Raw genomic sequence first — 19,010 nt, 5'->3', positions numbered from 1 at the left:
CTATCAGCTGGTCACATTTATCCAATAGCAGGGCAACACACCTCCATTGTCAGCCATCTTGTGGTTGTCTTTTTAAATACGTTTTTCTCCTTCTCTGCCTTTAGTGCTTTCATGCTGCATCATCACCATCACTGCCCAGTCTTCACAGATTCATCACTTCATCAACCTCATCAGCCTTATCAGTCTCAGTGGAAGTCAAAAGCCACCACCAACACCAGTGTCTGGACTCTATGGGGGGGATTTATCTTGATGCTGCTCAGGACTGATGTCCCTCCATTACAAAATCTCCCTGTAGAATCTAAACACCAAAGACATTTTATAAGACTAATTATCAATATCATCTGTACAAATAACAATTATCTTTGCTTAATTCATTGTCTCTCCTGATTGGAATAAGTATTTTAAGTAATTATCAAATTTAGATTTGACCCTGATGATGGCAGTCTTTGTAAAGCTTCAGTATGTGAACATATGTCAATTCTTTAAAATTAAATCAGTATTAATGTTCCAAATGTATGAACACAAGAGGTAAGAGATACAGCAGAGAAGATTATTTCTAAAATTATTCAAATGGATCAAAAGTTTTTAATATTAGGGTGTATCCAGAATAGCACAATTATATTAAAGGATTTGGCTGTTGATTTTCTATATTTTTCTTATTGTCAACAAATCTCATGTACAGAGCAAAACCAACAATGAACTCATTGACCAACAAATCTGATATGTCTTATTCCTCTGTGCCAAAGACCTCTGTTATTGTCCAAAACTATTAAAAATCTGTCAGTGAGCCACATCACTGCACTGGGTGATATGTATCTTTGCACCAAAGGCAATGGTTATGTTGGTTTGTTTAGAAATGTCTCCAAAAATTAATAACAGTGATAAGAATTTTAGTCTCAGGAGAGTAGTTCCTTGTACTGTGGACACCACTGAGCATGTGCAGGAACATGGTTCAGCTTCACTAGCTAGTTTACATATCACAATCTTTTCACTTTCAACTGAAGTAGTACAATGTAGTACAAAGAGGAATAACATACTCCACAATTTTAGTTATCATTTTATGATAACTGTTAATGACGTGGATTTCTGCGTCCCGATGACCAGCATGTAGTCTTGCCCGGCTGTTGAAGGGAAAATACACATAAAATAAAGAGAAATCCCTGTGATTTGTGACTGTAAGCTATTCGTTATCTAAACTTATCTTAAACATTACACACTGCTGTGTCACATTTTGCGTTGTGATGTGACAATTTACAACATGGGATAGAGCAGAATTAAGACTAGATTAATGTGATCATATAAACAGCTTCACCAGAGATTTTTTATTTTCTTTAATTTATTTCTAATCCACCCCTAAGTCTCCTCCATGAGGAAGAGGACTCACTGACTTTCTCTTCTTTTCTTTATTGTACTGCAAAGATGACACAGCAGCTGGTGGAGGCATCTGTTTCAATTCAATTAACATTTCCCAGTAGCAGTCTGGAAATAAATTCACTGTTTTTAGTGTTTCACCTAAAACTTTGACTCATCACAACACTTTGGTATTTTGGGATAATACACTTATTTGCTTTCTTGCTGTTCGATGGGAAGATCAATACCAACTTAATATCTTTCAGGTAGCTTGGCTTAGCATAAAGAATGGAAACAGCCAGCCTGGCTCTGTCCAAAGGTAAAAAAAAAATCCACCTTCCAGCACCTCATTGTAATTTCCTGAAGTCTTGGCAACACAGTGAGGCAACCAGCGAGACTCCCTGCTCATGCGTCTTTTTTTTTAAACAAACAAGATGTAACATGTTAATTAGAGAGAACTGGCAAATTTTGTTACCTTTGGATAAAGTCCAGCTTGCTGTTTCCAGTATATGTGCTAAGCTAAGCTGGTTATTTGTACAGAGCTTCATGTTTACTGTGCCAACAACACAGTGGTATTCAGCAACAACCACAGACTGTATATAAGGTTGGACGTAGCAAGTTGTGACATCACCCATCGGTTTGCGTTGGAGCCCGTTTGATGCCCAGCAGGTGAGCAAACTGTCAATCACAGCTGTCAATCAAACACCCACACGGCAGACATCAAAGCTACTATAAGTCCTCAAATCTCATTAACAACATCAATAATTTCCAAAATGACCACCAGCACACTTGCTAGAAGGCCCAAATTTAGCAATTGAGACCAGAATGACTCATCAAAAATAATGATTGATTTAGTATTCCTAGAGAGAAGTTGACACTTTTTGAATGGGAGACAGTTGGAGCATCTAGCGGCCGTCAATGACATTTGCACTTTAATGTACTTCCACACTGGCTTTAGCTTCAAGCCATGGTTGTTGCTGCTTGGCAAGAGCACAAAGAAAAATATTGAACTTTTCCTTTAAAAGTTGACTCCAGTTCCAAAAATGAGGACTTGAGACTTGACTGCCTTAAACCTTGAAACCTCTATTAATATACAATATGCACTTTAAAACAAGCACTTTAGTTGTAGTGTTTCTAGTTGTTACAATGTACTCCGTTATTATGCACTTTTTAGGATTTTTACAATTTATTGTGTCATTCTTTCTGGTGTGTTTTGTTGAGATGTGTTTGCTCTGCTGCGTGTACTTAAATTGCTCTGCCGGCGATAAATAAAGTTCTTTGAATTGAACTGAATTACACTGACCTGGTAAAATCCTGCAGCAATAAAGACATAGACAGAAGCAGTCAGGTCTTGAAAAGTCAAACACCTTTTAAATTTAATTATCAGGCTCATAAACTTTCAAGAAAACAATGAAAGGAGTAAAACAGAGACTTTAATTGTTGTCTTATGTTGAGGATGTTTTTAAGAATGTTTCTTTTCTGTAGCTGTGCAACTCATTTTATTTATCGCACAGACTGCAGTTACAAAGCAAAACTAACAAGACAGCTTCACTAAAAATGAGATCAGAGGGAGACACCTGACAGACTGAGCTGCAGTCTGCTGATGAACACGTCCTGCTCTGTGGGAAACACCGCTCTCCTCCTCACAGCTTTATACCTGCTGCCTGATTTGTGTTGCATAATGAAAGTCTTGCATTGCCTGATCTGTCAACATCGTCTCTTTGCAGACAGCAGAACGACTGGCAACTGGCGACTGGATGTAGAAACAGCTGCACTCATAGAATCAAGGAGTCAACATAGCCTTCATTTCAATCCCAAGATGCTGCTATTGTTAAGTTTTACAGCAATTTAGATGTTTTTACTGACAATATAACAATGTGTCATCACCCTGAATCATTATTACTTTTCTTTTCACCATAATAACCGTCTGAACAGCTTCATCAAAGCCTGTTTAATTTGTTTCCCTCCGTTTCAAAAGAAGCAGACAGGCCTGTAAACATGTCTTCACCTCATATAGTTGTAGTCGTGATAAAACAAGTTTTTATTACAGTTTTAATTGTCTGTATTATGGGATTTAAACCTCCAGCTAGCACACATAAAATGATGCACACTGGAATAATTAAGTGTTGGTGGTCGATAATTAATTAGATTAATTCAGAAACCACATTCATTTTCCAAAACTGTTTTGTTTCCATCTTGAATGAGTTCAGGATGAGACTGGACTGTATCAACTGCGGAGAAGTGTGTGTGTGTGTGTGTGTGTGTGTGTGTGTGTGTTCATATTTGGAAAGGACAGAGAGGTGACAGAACAGTATTGCACGGAGGAAGGATTACGTTTCTGTTACACAATACAACCCAATCATGACTCAATCTCTCTTTCTCTCACACACACACTTCCACACTTTCTTTTTTTCCAAACATCACTATCCTATGATCACATACTGTACACAATAATTAATTAATGCCTTCTCTTCTCATTTCATCTGCACAAAAAAATACCGCCTCCTGAAACATTCATTTGTCTTAATCTGTCTTATGTGAATTGTTTGTGTAGGTGTTGGTGTCCCTGGAGACTGACAGAGATTAGGGGAATATGACCTGCTGATTTGCACTGTGATCCAGTTTTAAACTGTAATCCATAATGCCACAGGAGACTCCACAGATATTAAACTGACAAATTAAAAAACTCTATGAGTAATCTTGGGTTAGTTTCCTGTGGTAAGGATGGAGCCAAAATACTAACTTATATCAGGGGTAAAACAATGAGTTGAACACAAGAGACAACAACCAAACTGCAATCGACAGATTAGAGTTTCATCCCTCGTTTGATCTACTGAGAAATCAGCAGGTAAATAAAAATGTTACGACTGTGTTATGTTTATATCTTGTTCTACTTCTGTTTGGATCTGTTTCAATTTTTTTTTTCAGGAAAAACAAGTGTTGCTGTTCTACTTTATAACCAAGATATCCTACTGTTAAAGAATAGCTCATGTGCACTATGTTGGAGAATTATTATAATTATAATTCTGTTCTTCATCAACAAGGTGAAGACATGCTGCAGTGCTACAATGAGCTGCCTCCATAAACTTCAGCCTCCTCTGATTATAAACAGATCCTGAGGAATTCTGGTTAATCAAAGTTAAATTACTCCACTCCGTCCGCAGGCACAGTAATTCACCATAACTGTAACAACAAAAAATCCATCATCAAATCCACCATCTGCCTGTTGAATATTACACGAAGTCAAGCAGCTGAAATATGATTGCTGTGGACGTCTGGTTGAGTTACGTGATTGATTGGCAGTGGGATGAAATATAAGAGTTACTACAGTTATCTCATATTAGTTACATAGGATGTGACAATACTACTGAAGACACTAATATAGAGGTTAAATTGAGAGTCGAACTGAATTATTACCACCATATATTTGAGTATAATGGAAAACATCAGGCTGTGATGTCACATTGTTTATCTACAGTGCTATCAAACAGGCTCCACACACTTACTAAAATCTGTTAAAATCTGTTTGAACCCTAAAAATGGTTGGGATTAATCTTATTATGCATTTTAATTCTCACACATAAAAATGCACAAATAAATGTTCCAAATCAGCAAGTCTTGTGTGTGTTAACACTGTTCTAATGTCTGCATGGGGTGTTGGATCTTCAAGTTTGATTATGCTAAATTAAACATTAACTTTGTGTCTATCACCATCACCTGACACTCTGTCTCCTCCTTCATGCAACAATCTGAAAATACTGATAGAAATCATAGTTTGTATTCAGTGGCTATTTATTTTAATTAATCTGCATGTTGCAAATCGCAGCACGTAGCTGTAATTCACATGTGCATTAGAATTACTAATTTGTAGACATTTTCAATTAATCAGTGGATTGTAATCATGTAATGTGATGCTAACAGCTGCTCTTATTAGACTCAGAGTCAGTCTGTGTATCTGTTGTCAGTTCAACACGGAGAAAATATCTTGATAAATTGTCTTTAAATTTTGTACTTTGGTCGCCAGCAGATGAACCAGCAGGCCAAAATTTCCACTTCTCTAATAGAGGAAGACAGAATAAACTAATGACCAAATCCTGCTTCAACTACACTTTGAGTTGAATGCTAACGTGCTGAATATTAGCGACTTACACTGATCTGGTGAATGTTACAAATGTTACCATTGATCTGTTTATTACAATGCAACACATCAGTCAATAATTTTATTAGTTACACTGTGGATGGATCAAAATGTCTGCTGTGAGAAACTTGTATTCAACTTTAATCCCACTCTTTTTCCCCTGTGTGTCTCTGCAGTGGCTCTGACCTCTCCCCCTAAACTTTACATTTTTGCCGCTCTAGTGGCACAGATCTAAGAGAAGCTTATAAATGGCACTAAATCAATACACATCCTCTGCGGTGCACCTGCATGAGAAGTGTTGGATGAGCATGTTTTTCCTTATCTGCCACTCCGGTTTTTAATTCATCTCTCTGTTTTGTTTTCTGTGTAATGAGCCTCCCATTAACTCCCAGACTGTTAGTTCTCACAGTATCTGATGATATTTTTTCCTCTTAATATTCTGGATAATCCGATTACAGCATCAATCTAAAATGAACCATTTCATATAAATCCTAAATTTGATCCTAGCAAATTGTGCTTTTATTAGAGAAGGTAATTTACTCATTTCTGCAAGGTTTCAAAATATTTTATTGTTGGAAGACACCAGACTTGTGCAACACCTTTAGTTAATATGAGGACCTCCACATTTTCACAATGTTAGTTAGTAAAAACTAAACATTTAAGCTGTTTAAGGGAACAGAAAACTTCAGGCTTCATGTCTGTCATCAGTGCACTTTTTAATTTTTTTATGAAAATAAACACCTCAGTTACATTGCATTGATATTAAAAACCAAAACCTAAAAATAAACATATGCATCTAGACGCATGTTTCCTTTCTTACCATTTTCCAAGCTGTATCCCTCATGCAGTATGAAACATTTTAATGCGCTCAGACTATCCACAAAAGAGAGAAACTCGGCTATAAGCTGCAACATGGCTAAAAGGCAAAAAGATCCACAACGTCCTGGGACAAAATAATGTGTTAACAAAGACAACAAGCACTCGAGGGTAAACTTCAGGCTCCCTCTGATGTGGGTTTCAACACAAACCATCTGTGACTGACAGGAGGTTTGGTGCTGAGGGTTAGACTATTGTTTATTCAACCTCCCCTAAAATCCTCTGTGAATTTAGTTACGGATGAATTCTGCTGATCAAATGTTGGAAGTAATTTGCATCTTCATGCACTGCATGTTTGTATAATCAGACAGTGTTGTTCTCGCCTGCAGGTTGTCAGTAGTGATTGTATGTGGCAATCTTAACATTTCGTTGAAACTGAAATGATAACAAAGACATTATTTGAACATGGATGAAGACCTAACTGGCTTAACTTACAGTACATGCTTTGTCTCTCGGCCAATACATGATGGTGTAAACTGCTGCCACACAGTCGCCCTGAAGATGAATAAGTGGGAACAATGAACGAATGGATGGATGAACTAGATGTGGTACACGCGTCCTGACAAATGGACTAATCACTGCATCGTCTTTAATAACTTCAAAGATGCTATACTGTAGCTCAATTAGAAAGTATCTTCAGAAAGATAAATAGGCCTATATATTTTGCCTGAAATACATGATTTTTGAGGCTGATACTGATATTGATGTTTAAAGCAGTATGTTGATTTTTTTTCTTGTGGCCACTTTGGAACAACAGAACAAACTGTAAACAAAAAATGACACATTATCACCTTATTACGTTGTTATGATGAATATGTTAGCGAACAGTTGCCTGTTTCAAGCAGTAGACATGTAGCAACATTAGCTTCCAGTTTGAGTCGTGTTTGTGTCCATCTGATGAATTTAAGTCTGATACTCACTCCCCTTTTAGCTCTGTTTTACTCTCCGCCAACTCCTGAGTGAAATATTTGGCCGTTTAGCTGCTACATGCTCCATTTTCACCAGCCATTAGCTAACTTTTTGCCTGCAGTTGGACACGATGTTGATGAGAGCGGTGTGACTGAACCAAAACAGTAAAGTTACAGGCCAGAAAACCAAAACAATGAGCTGAAAGACACCAAAAAGCCCCGTAGAGTTGAGGGGAAATGCAGAGTTTGGTGATAATTCTCTATGAGTTTGTCACTATGAGTGACTCCTTTCACATTTCACACATTTCATCTGACCCACTGTTAATATAAAAATATTGATTAGTGCAACTTAAACATTAGAAAAAATTGATAACAGCATATCAGCGAAAATATGTCATAAACAAACATTTTTAAAAAAGATCCCCTAAATGTGTTTTTTATTAATTGTAACCAAGATTTATACTGAGTTGAGTATTTTACCAGTGAAAAATATATTTGTCATTACTTTCTCTGACATTTCATACAGTATATGCTGATAAATATATCTGTGATCAGCTGAAATTGGCTGATAATATTATAACATTGGCCAAGTCAACGTATCCATCTGGCTCTGATTCTGTTCTACAACACTCTCTATTGTTTTCTGTTTGCTTTGTAGCCAAAACCATAGACTTCATATACAGTCTATGGTCAAAACTCAATACAATATCCAGAAGTGTCCTAATCTAAAAGGCAGAGTGTCCAATTGTCCTTTAAAACTTTGCCACCATGACACCATCCTCCTGAAGTCAGTAATTTTAATTTCTTCATCATTAGATTAACTAACAGAAAAACCCCTTAGAAACAGTATCCAATACATCATCATATCAGCTGGAGGGGAAAAAAGTCCATAATAATTAAAAGGCATTGAAAGCACAGTGTAATATGTAGCAGTTCATCTCTGCCGCAGAAGCATCATCATTAGCCTCAATATCAACATATAAAACTTATTCAGTAGCTTTAACTTGAACTTCATAAAGTTCGTGCACTCTGTTGATTCAACATGAATAAAACAGCCTGTAAAATAATAAGGGGATATCATGTATCGCAGTCACAGTTCACTAAACTGCGCTACGACTGCATTAGCAAATGTAGCTTCTGTCGGATGATTTCAGAGTTCATGGTCCACAGGAAGTCCGTCAGTCCTCCTGTGAGCAGTTCCTCCATGGGGACGAACTGTAACACCTGTCTGTCACATCCAGAAGATGGATTTTCACCCTCTTCTCCTCTTAACAACTGACCAATGTAGTTATGGACATCAGTAAGGACCGGGAGTATTCGGGCAGCAGCTTCAGGGTAGAAGCCAACACATACAAGCACTGCTCCGACCACGCCTGAGGGGGGCGGACTCCTGAACGTGACCGTGCGAAAACACGCGTGCAGGCAGAGCACAACTGCTGCAGTAACACGAGTGAAGGCAGAAAACACAGGCAGCAGGAGGGCGTCCCCAGAGTTCAGGTTCTGCAGGGAAAACACAACGCAGCCCAAGAGCTGGTGCTGATAAAGCGGCTCCCCGTCGTGCAGCGTGATGCAGCCTCTCTGAGGGAATGAAGGCTCCCCAGAAAATGTCAAGACTAAATCCCCAATTTGGCTCTCACAGGCGTCCCACAGTGAGCGACTGCCAAACACCAGACACCGCCTTTTCTCTTTGTTGCCTTCACTGTCAACTGTGAAGGTGCAAAGACCTGCCACATCTGACAAGATGGAGGCAGTGCAGACCGCATGGCAAGAGTCACAGGGAGACACACGAGTCCAGTCTACTGCTGATCTCTCAGCTGTGTCCACCAGTGCTTCATTCAAGTGGTTCAACAATCCTCCTTCACAGAACGGAGAGTTTCTGACTGCAGGCAGCGCAGCGCCGGCGATAATGTACCAGGAGTCAACGTGACAGTCAGACAGGGGTCCTTCCAGCACGCAGCCCGCTCCGCTGGTCTCAGTGCAGTGTCTCTGTATCCAGGTGGCATGGCAACCCCTCTCGATGCGCTCCCTCCAGCTCAGGGTCTGCAATTCCCTCCGCTCGTTGAAGGAGCCTGTTTGCTTCTTCTGTCCCAGAGGTCGCCCCGCTGAGACGCTGCAGCAGGCAGGACTCACCGTGTTACGAGAGATCCATCGACTCCGTGGAAGGAAGCTCACCTGAACACAGAGAAACGTGATTAAGTTTGATTTTAGACTCGTTGAGAGACAAACGTTGAATTTCAAATGAGTGCAAAATAAACTGCATGTCAGAATGTTCAATGCCTTCAGAGGGATATAATCCCTTTTGAGTTTTTTGAATTTTTAATTCAAAATGCTGCTTAGTAAGTCCTCAGAAAGTTTGCAAATAAACTTGTAAATGAGTCACAAGTATACAGACACTCCCATGACATTTATCTACAACTTAAATGGATTCCACCGAGAGAGAATGACAGATTTTGTTTATTTTGCTGAGCAGTCAATTAGTTGATCAATAAAAACAAAATAAACTAAGAACAATTTTGAAACTTGATTATTCAAAGTGATTCAGCAGGAAAAAACAACCAAACATCGGCTGGTTATACCTTCTATGCTCTGCTCATTTTGGTAAGAAAAATGCTGAATAATATGTTTAAAAAAGTTTTAAGATCTAATTTGGTCAGGCCTTTATCTGTAGTTTAGCTAATGTGGTCTCAGGTTCACACTTTCTAGTCCACCTCAGTACGGGTCAGTTCAGACATGAGGTGCTACAGGCAGGTCTCAAGATGAGGGGAAATCAAAACACAATAAATTAATCATTTCATATGTTGCATTTTGGGTGAGGAGGCCATCGTGGCCACTGAGATTTCCCCGTATGTTGCCTGCTGAGTGGATTTCACTCAGCCTACAGGTTTTTAGATTGTTATTTGTGGGTTTTTATGTGCAGCATTGCCACAGAAACAAGTAATAAATGGACATCACTGTGAAGGAGAGTTCCCACACTGGGTGTCCCTGACTATGGACGACCATTCTAACCACTCAGCCAAAGGGTCAACCTGCTAGCCAAGGGTCAGCGTGTCTAAGTCTTCCATGGTCGTTACTCTCTATAGTGCACGGGCCTGCACCAAGACAAAGTTTTCTATCTGTCTTAGAGCTGAAGAAGGTATCAAGAGGCAAACGCTCTACGTGCTATTTCTGGATTTTCTCATTGACCTCTACACTGTACTGCAGTCTGTCTTCTACCCAGATTTCTCATTGGTACATATATATTTTTTAATTATAAAATTGAATTTAAGTCTAAGAATGTGTTTCACTGAATCTAAAATGAGTTTAGAGAACATAGTAAACATGATGTCACGAGTTGCTGGTCTGCAGACATCATACCTGGAATCGCTGCAGGTATTCCTGAGCCGTACACTCCCTGATGTAGTCGAGTCGCTGCCTCTGCTCTGCGCTCGTCCCTTCAAACAGTCGCAGGTTTTCTGTGATCGTCTCCACCTGCAGTGTGTAGAAGTACGAGCACACCTCTTCGTGCTGTGTCACAAACGACTGCGGGATAAGAGAATCTGGGAAAAGTGCTTCTCGGTCAGCAAGGTGCGGTCCGTAATTACGAATGAGTTTCGAGAGCAGAGGCCTCACAGCCTCCTTGCCGTCATAGTTCAGACACACGACATAAACCTCGGAGTTCCCGGCCTTGCTGGTGGCAGGTTTGAAGACGTTGACGGAGCGGAAGCAGCAGTTGAGCAGGTAGAGGAGGCAGACGGAGGAGTGTTCATAAAGGGTGAACATCTTCAGTACAAAGGAGCCGCCGGGGCTGAGGAGCAGCAGTGCAGCTGTGACCTCGCAGTAATGCAGTGACGCCACCAGCGCCTCCTGCTCGTCAGGGTTCTCCTGGCAGTCGAAACTACCATCTGCCGTCACCATATCGACTCTACGCATGTTAGTCACAAACGCCTGCAGCTCCAACAAATGCTTCTGGAGCATGATGTTGCCTGTGTTATCTGAGCCAAAGAACCACCAGGGCAGCGTGTTAGCGATTAACCGATCATCTGCGATGGTTGTGCTCCCACCGTTAGCCTCGTGGTACGGGTTGAGAGTGTTGGCAGCCCAGCTCCAGTCACAGTAGCGCGTGGACTCGCTGGTTTTAATGTAATGGTTTAGAGCAGTTATAAAGGCTCCTGGAGCTTCACACAGGTGCACTGTGTTCAGCTCCCCATCGTGAAGGGCCTCCTCTGGAAGAAGATTAAAGCTTCCCAGGATCTCATAAAACTTGCACCAGGCCTGAGTGCAGATCTCCGCGTTGGCAACAGAACGAACGGCCGCAATGACCTTCCCGGCCCGGTTGGTGGAGTTGGTGTGCTGATGCCAGACCTGGACATTTTTGTCACTGAGCTGGTTCTTCACGGTGTTCAGCGACACCTTCAGGGACTGCAGCCGGCAATGCTCCTTCGCAGGGTGTCTGAGAGCAACATTTGGGTCAGGGATGCCCCACTCTCCATTGGATGGTTTCACATAGGTTTTAACTTTACTAAAAAGATCTTTAATCTCAGTTAGTATTTCAGGGTCAAACACCACCACATTGTTGAGCTGCTGCAGTCTGCCGACTTTCTTCCTGGTCGCGTTGCCGGAGCTCATCCTCCACACCTGTTGTAGCGGAGCCAGATGTTAGAAAAGCACCTTGATTAAAATGACAAACCTACACCACCCAGTTTCTGTTTTCATGTAATCCACCAGACTGTTTATGTGACCTGCATTCCTGCCAAAGAGTTGATTCTAATATTAAGAACAAAAAATCTGCAGTCAGTACGTTTCACATGGAAATACAGAGAGGCCCGGCTCTGCAATCCTTCATTTCTCTCTGCATGCATGAGCGGTGTTGAATTACTAATGTCGACTCATTGTGATGTGGCGCCCTTGGGCATCAGAGCAGACTGTAAATACTGGCGATTACTTCACCGGGCCGGGGCTTTACCCACTTGGAATAACAAGAGATTTTCTACATCACTACAAACACAGTCTCCTCTAATAAGACTTAAAAACAGCTAAATTTGCTTAACACTGCCATGATATATCAACATTTTCTTATTAGTTTAAACTATTGAGACGGTTACTTGAGGCTCCAAATTATCTTAATGATTTGTTGCTGTCCAGAGAAAACCAAATATGTCCAAATTGTTGACTTAATGAGCAAGAAAAACGTGTTTTAGCTTAGTGACACATCATTTTTCAGATAAGCCCATGGGTTTTTAAATGGGTTATATTTCTTATGAAATAGGAAAATATACTCAAAGGAACATTTAATTCTGAGATTTACTGAAAAATTAAAAAATCACCTAATTTAGAGATACATCGTTTTCCCTGGAGTAGGGCTGCAATTTAAGATTATTTTCTTTATCAATTAATATGTTGGTTATTTTCTCAATTAATTGATTAGTTGCTTGGTCTAGAAAATGGTGAAAAATGTAAAACAGTAAAAAGAAGGCCCAACTAACAGTCCATAACTTAAAGATACTGAGTTTACTATCATAGAAACCAGAAAATATTCTCATTTAAGAGGCTGGGACCAGAGAATTTTCACTTTTTTTCTTAAAGAATGAATCCAAACAAATATCAAAATAGTTAGCAACTAGTTTAACAGTTGGTAACTAATCGATTAATCATTGCAGCTCTACACTGGAGACTGACCATGTGTTTGTTTACCACAGTGTGTCTAATACAGGAGCATGTTCTTCAACATGGTGTTGAGACCTTTTACTTTGTCATATTAAAAATTCTCAAGGTGCAGTGAAAAGACTTTCAAACAATTCATGTTATTTTTAGGCAGAACTCATAACTCATGACATAAAGATAATTTACAGTCAAAATTAAATTAACCCAGAACTAATCCTCTGCTCGTGTGCACATGATTTAGGTGACAACACCGGGCAGGGGGACGTATTTCTGGGTCATTTCTTGATTAGTCTGCAGTGACTCGGTGATGAATTGCAATACATATGGCATATACGTAGCTAATGCCAGCACATTCATCAATAATTTCTCATAAATCATACTGTAAAGCGCTGCTACAGCGTATGAAAGTCATCTGCTCTGTGCTGCGTTTGTAAACCGCTCAGCTGCTAAACTAGCAAGAAAAACAGCCTGATGTGACTGTTTGCTCCATACAAGAGGTTCAGGAGGGTGATTAAGAGAGCTGAGATCAGTTTTCCATTTAGTGATAATTAATCAGGTCTGCGTGTAACACTGCAGACGTGCTGTAGGATCATAAAGACCTCAGCTGTAAATCAGTTAATACAAGCCAAAAGTAAAAGCCAGAACACAAATAAACACTAGCTTAGCATTAGTTATATGCTTGCTAGCCATTAGTGGCAAAACAAATTAGTTAATTTATTTGCTGGTCAATTGACAGAAAATTAACAGCAATTTTAATAATTCAATAATAATGATATGATAACAATAAAGTGCGACATAAAAATGCAAACATATGTGCATTGTAGCTTCTCAAATATGAGGATTTGCAGATTTTCTCTCATTTCATTATGAAGTGAATCCCTTTGTTTTTTCATAATAGCCAATTGGAAGACTACAACTTAAGCTGCAGGTATTTACGATTATTATATTACTAATAAACATCTAAAACATGTTTTACAGCAGTTAATATAAAAAATACTTGTATCATTTGTTGCAACATTAGTTCAAGATTTGTAGAGAACAATTTGTCCAAAATCATGAGATCTCACACTGTGAATGAAGATTCAACTGATCATTAATTTGAGATAGCAGTAGTGTCATATAAGAATATAAATGATCATATTGAACAATCACCCACTGAATTAACTGAATTATTGCCCAGAACTAGCTGAGTAACTTTTTTTACAGATATTCAGACGTAAAGGTTAGCTGTATACCTGCATACACTGAAAACAAAGGGATGCTGAATATGAAAACATCATCAGAAATGCTGGCGACATTAAGACTGAAGTGTTTAAATATCATGTATTTCCTGAATCATCTGCACCATGAAAAACACCTGCTTAGAAAATCAGAAACTCTGCTGTGATGCGATTGACTGAATGTGTGAATTAGACTTTTCAGCTGTATAAAGGTAAACATGTTTAATGTAGCTGCATATTTTGAACTATTTTAGGCCAGCGACAAGACTCTTGTTTGATTATTTATGTAACTGTTTGTGAAACAAAGCAAATTGCTGTATCGCAGAAGTTAACCCTCAGCTGAAGCTGAACGGGACGCATCCTGAAGCATGAAGCTTGAAACCGTGTTTTGTCTCTTTAAACTCGCAAAGATTCGTATTTTTCTGCCACATTGTGAAGTTTAAACTCTTTCAGAGAAAAGTTTCTGTTCGTCTGCTCACTCTGTGGAGCTGTCTGCTGATAACAGAGACAGAAACAGCCTGAAAACACTGAGCAGTAACTCACCGGTCTGTGCTGTAGCCAGGAACGGAAGCCACGGTGTCATCATGTGACTCAGAACTACACTGCGCATGTGCGTGAAAGAATGGGCGGGGCCTTTTTAAAGGAAAAGGACACTTTTTTTTAGTTCAAATCTGATAAATGACATCTGACTTAATAAAAATTATAAATCACGTGAAAATAAAAATGGCAATTAATGTGCAGGGAGAGAAAATCAGCTCAATAAAGAAATTATCTTTTTGATTACCCCTACATAACCGTAACTTTCACCAAATGACAAGAATAATTCCATAAGTTAGGATCTTATTACATATCTTATTGAAAATTAACATATTCTAGCAATTATGATGTTTGGGAAGATGAAGATAAGACAACTGTATGTGTCAGCTGAGTAAGGCTGAATTTGAGAATTAGTTTTAGAATTAGACATGAAATTATCTGGAACATTTCCAGCATCTTTTATATAAAAATACATATGTGGGAAACATATCATCAATACAATCATTAACGCAAATTGTGAGAAGTTGATCTTTCGGAAATAAAGATGTTGAAACAAAATGTCTTTAAATTTGTGTTGCTGGTGGTTTGTAATATTTGATATGCCATGTTTCTAGGTTTCTCTGTTTTATACATAATTAAAGAACAAGAAAGCCAACACATTAGATCGTTGTCTTGTAAAATCCACAGGAAATGCAATTTTGCCTCCAGATAATTGTCTTTGGAGTCTTACTGTTTTGACTGTTTGTAGATTCATTAACATAGATCATGACTCTGTAAACATCACATTCCCATTCAATATGCACATGTTTAATGCTCCATGATAATGACTCTAATAATACGGCTGCATCAAGTATTTTTAACAAATTACAATGTATACAGTATGTCCAACGGGTAAATGGCTTGATATATACAGTAGGTGCATTGTTAAGTATTTTAAATTTCTTGTTATGGGTGAATTCAGAAGAATTTAATGTTCTGGCTGTTGAATTCACTCTATTCTGCTTGTGTGCATCTTTCCAGCCAGATTATCCAAAGTGAACTGATCTGTGTCATCACGTTACATAATTATTAGAGCCCTTTAGCGTGTGAGCTCATGAAAACATTGTGTCTTAGTGCTACATTTAAATGGGCATTACGCATGTATCTTTCATGCCTCAGTGCTACCTCACATAGACACACATATGCTGCTCATCTGGGTAATGTAGGCTTTGGTAAGAAAGGTGTGACTAAAGAAAACAGGACGCTCGCAGTGACAGAGGGAGCCTCATTCATAAATAATGGACCTTTGGGATATACAGGTGCAATTAGGATTTCCAAAAATAGTGGGTGTAAACATTTTGTCTTATGATTTACTGCCAAAACAGTGACACCTCTTATAATATTAATGTGTGCATTGTGGAGTTGTACTTCTATTTATTTCTTGATGTTTCTGAATGTTCAGCACTGTTCAAATGTAGAGTCTCAAACTTTGACAGTCAGAGAAAAAACTGTGAATTCAAGCAGGTGTTTGGAAAAGTGGAAAAGGGGGGCATGGTTTATTGTGAGAATACATTCTTTATAACCAATAAATAAAAACTTAACAAATTTATCAGAAAATATAAAGATATTTCGCCATTATGCTCATTTTGTAAATCTGGAATAGAACATAACACACGTTTTTTAACTGCTGCTATTGGTCAGATGTGTGTTTGTCAATATTCAGTTTAATTAATATTTAGCTCAATATTTAGTTGCTTTTGTAAATTAATTTATTTGTCAAAATACTTGGTTTTGTTTAAAACCAATAACAGAACGATTGATGATGATATAACATTGTGCCCAATTTCAGGCTTTTTTCAATCGATGTAGAAAACTTTTATGCATCGGTTAGCACAAAAATCTGCTACTTCTCTGGAAAATATTGTGAAGCACATTTGATTTGATTTGTTTTGTTAAATTTACATTCATTTATTCATTTATTGGTTATATCAGTTATGTGACCTTTCTTTTTATATTGTCCCTGACTTATAATTTAACGGCTATGTCTGGGTAAAAAATGTGTCTGTCATTCCTCTGTTCTGGTTTATACATTATTAAATACTAGTGTCTCATTATTCTTGCCATAAACTTTGACTGAATGGTGATCGACTCTGCGACTTGTATTCAACACACATCTTGGCTCTGAAAGTCAATGTAAAGCCTGACTGGAAGTCTCATGGCTTCTACATGACCAAAGTTAAATATATGTAAAGAAAAATGACTGTTTTCAGTACATTTAGTATACTGCAGTTTTTGCTACAGTTGAGTGTGGTGTTATGTAAGTAGATTCCTAAATATGAGTATTGTTATACTCAAAAAAAACTGCAGACTTATTTGACTTTACATCTTTCTGTTATTCATCTGAGGTCATTTGAGAGGAGAGGGGCATCTATGTCCATGCTGGTGTTGGGTAATGGAGAAAAAGGAGACTACTGTCCTAAAAATGCTGACAACCTAAAGACACAATCCACCATTCAAACAATTCTTGATAAAAAAAAAACAACTTAAGTAACATAATAATAGCTTGCACGATTGAAAGAAAGATCTCAAGTGTTTCTGCATCTCTGTCACTTAAGATTCACACGGCTGCTATATTTAGGAGGAAAAAAGCTATTTCTAACATAATCATTTTAAATGTGTGTAGTCATGTAGAAAAACATCAAACAGGCCCTTAGGTGACATAGAAAGCTCTACAGAGTTTACAATATTCAAATACTATGTACACTGTATATCACAGTTGATATTAAGGAGATTGGGGTTTTAAAGGTCATGTGCGACTGTGAAAAAAATTAAATGTGCTCTGCAAATAGGAAGAGAGACAGCACCCATACTCATATGTGGTATGTTATTCCTAAAGGGCAGCCACTCCAGCTCACTCAGGTCTCCATTAACAACCCCAGAGCCAGCGACACCATCCTGTGCACTGAAAAACTACATGTGATCGCTAAAATGTAACTCATACATGCCCTTCAGACTGACTGTAGTTTAGGTAACACTGCAATGTTCTTTGCACTTCAGAGGGTTTGACATTGACACTGTGTATTTTATACATCCGGAAACATCTTCTATCTTTTCTTTGTTTTTGACAGGATATGGAGGAGGATATAACGGCTTCACATGTCCTAAGAGAGGACAGTCATTCCTTGCATGACTACAAAATGTTGCTTCTCAGAAAAACGTAGACGCATATTTTGCTTTAATCATTTAAGAAAAATGAACAGTTGTGTAGTTTGAATCGTCAAGTCATTACAATTTCTTAAATTAAAGCTGCACTTGGGGGCAGAATAACTCCAAAACAAGATGACAGACACAGAGTGTTGACATATGATCACCTGATAAAGGTGCAACCAACTGTCTGGGAAGACAAACCAACATTATTATCCTACTCTCTTTTGGTCTCCATCAAATCCTGAGTAAAATATGAGACCCTTTAGCTGCTAGATGTCAGAATTTCCTCACCAGCTAGTCACTATAACTTCTGTCTGCCATTTGATGCTGGGAAGACAGCAAACAGAGTGTTTATGAGAACTTTTTACTCTTAACAGCAACCTGCTCCAGGAAGAAATTAATGAGCATGGTGTGACTGGACCAAAACAGTAAAGTTTTGGCAAAAAACCAAAACAATGAGCTGAGAGATGCTAAAACTCTGTACAGCTGAGGAGAACTGCAGAGTCAAATGTGCTGCTGGGTAGGGGTGTGCCCGAATACAAATGCGTTATTTGGCAAAGCACAAATAGTGTTTTTTTAATGAATATTTGTTTCATACAAATATTTTTTAAATTACTTGTTTTTGGGAAGGAAAAAAACATGTCAAATACCAGTGCGCAGGTCAGTTATAATGCTATCTCAGTCTCTCTCCTCTGCTCTGCTGTTACATCTATCAGCAGGTCTCAATGGAGGGAGTCACATCCACCTGCCACATGACGCACATTTCTTTATTTGGACATCACTCCCACAGTTTGGGGTGTTCCCCAGAGATAAAGCTGAGCTACTGACACACACAAAGAGCTCTCAAGGGACTCTCCTTAACCTGCTGTTCCCCTTCTCCTTTCCACAAAGTTGGGTTGTAAAAAATAAGCAATAAATGAAAAGTGCAAAGTAAGAATCACCTTTGAAGTTCTTCCCTACACATTACATGCTGTCCTGTCTCTGTGTTATGGGTGCATAAAGAAGTAGAGGTCTATCTGCAATGAGGCGATGAGTTAAGTTTTAGCTCAGTAGTCACTGCGGTCATCTATGATCTGGGAGACTCCAGTTTGAGACCCAGTGTGGGGAAATTTCTAAAATTAAAAGCATAATAAAAACAAAAGCAGGATTTTTAAG

At 38.7% G+C, this 19,010-nt stretch overlaps 1 protein-coding gene across 1 annotated transcript; it reads right to left on the bottom strand.

Moving 5' to 3' along the window:
* Positions 1-6,556: 6,556 nt before the first annotated feature.
* On the bottom strand, positions 6,557-14,760 carry cmtr2 (cap methyltransferase 2). Its single transcript, XM_067590514.1, has 3 exons — positions 14,676-14,760; positions 10,627-11,886; positions 6,557-9,444 (listed from the first exon to the last, which is right to left on the bottom strand). Exons 2-3 carry the CDS (start codon positions 11,875-11,877, stop codon positions 8,383-8,385), a joined length of 2,313 nt encoding a protein of 770 aa, XP_067446615.1. The 5' UTR covers positions 11,878-11,886; positions 14,676-14,760; the 3' UTR covers positions 6,557-8,382.
* Positions 14,761-19,010: the final 4,250 nt, after the last annotated feature.

The sequence above is a fragment of the Thunnus thynnus genome, chromosome 1 (assembly GCF_963924715.1).
Source record: "Thunnus thynnus chromosome 1, fThuThy2.1, whole genome shotgun sequence".
NCBI classification, from domain to species: Eukaryota; Metazoa; Chordata; class Actinopteri; order Scombriformes; family Scombridae; genus Thunnus; species Thunnus thynnus.
The sequence above is the reverse complement of the archived record's forward strand: the minus strand, read 5'-3'. Positions and strand labels throughout refer to the sequence as shown.

What these genes read in the sequence shown, in the direction of transcription:
- cmtr2 (XM_067590514.1), bottom strand. Translation starts at nt 11,877, where the DNA reads ATGAGCTCCGGCAACGCGACCAGGAAGAAAGTCGGCAGACTGCAGCAG. An exon ending in AATACCTGCAGCGATTCCAG is followed by an intron (nt 9,445 to 10,626) that starts GTATGATGTCTG and finishes CTCTGTGTTCAG; the next exon opens with GTGAGCTTCCTTCCACGGAG.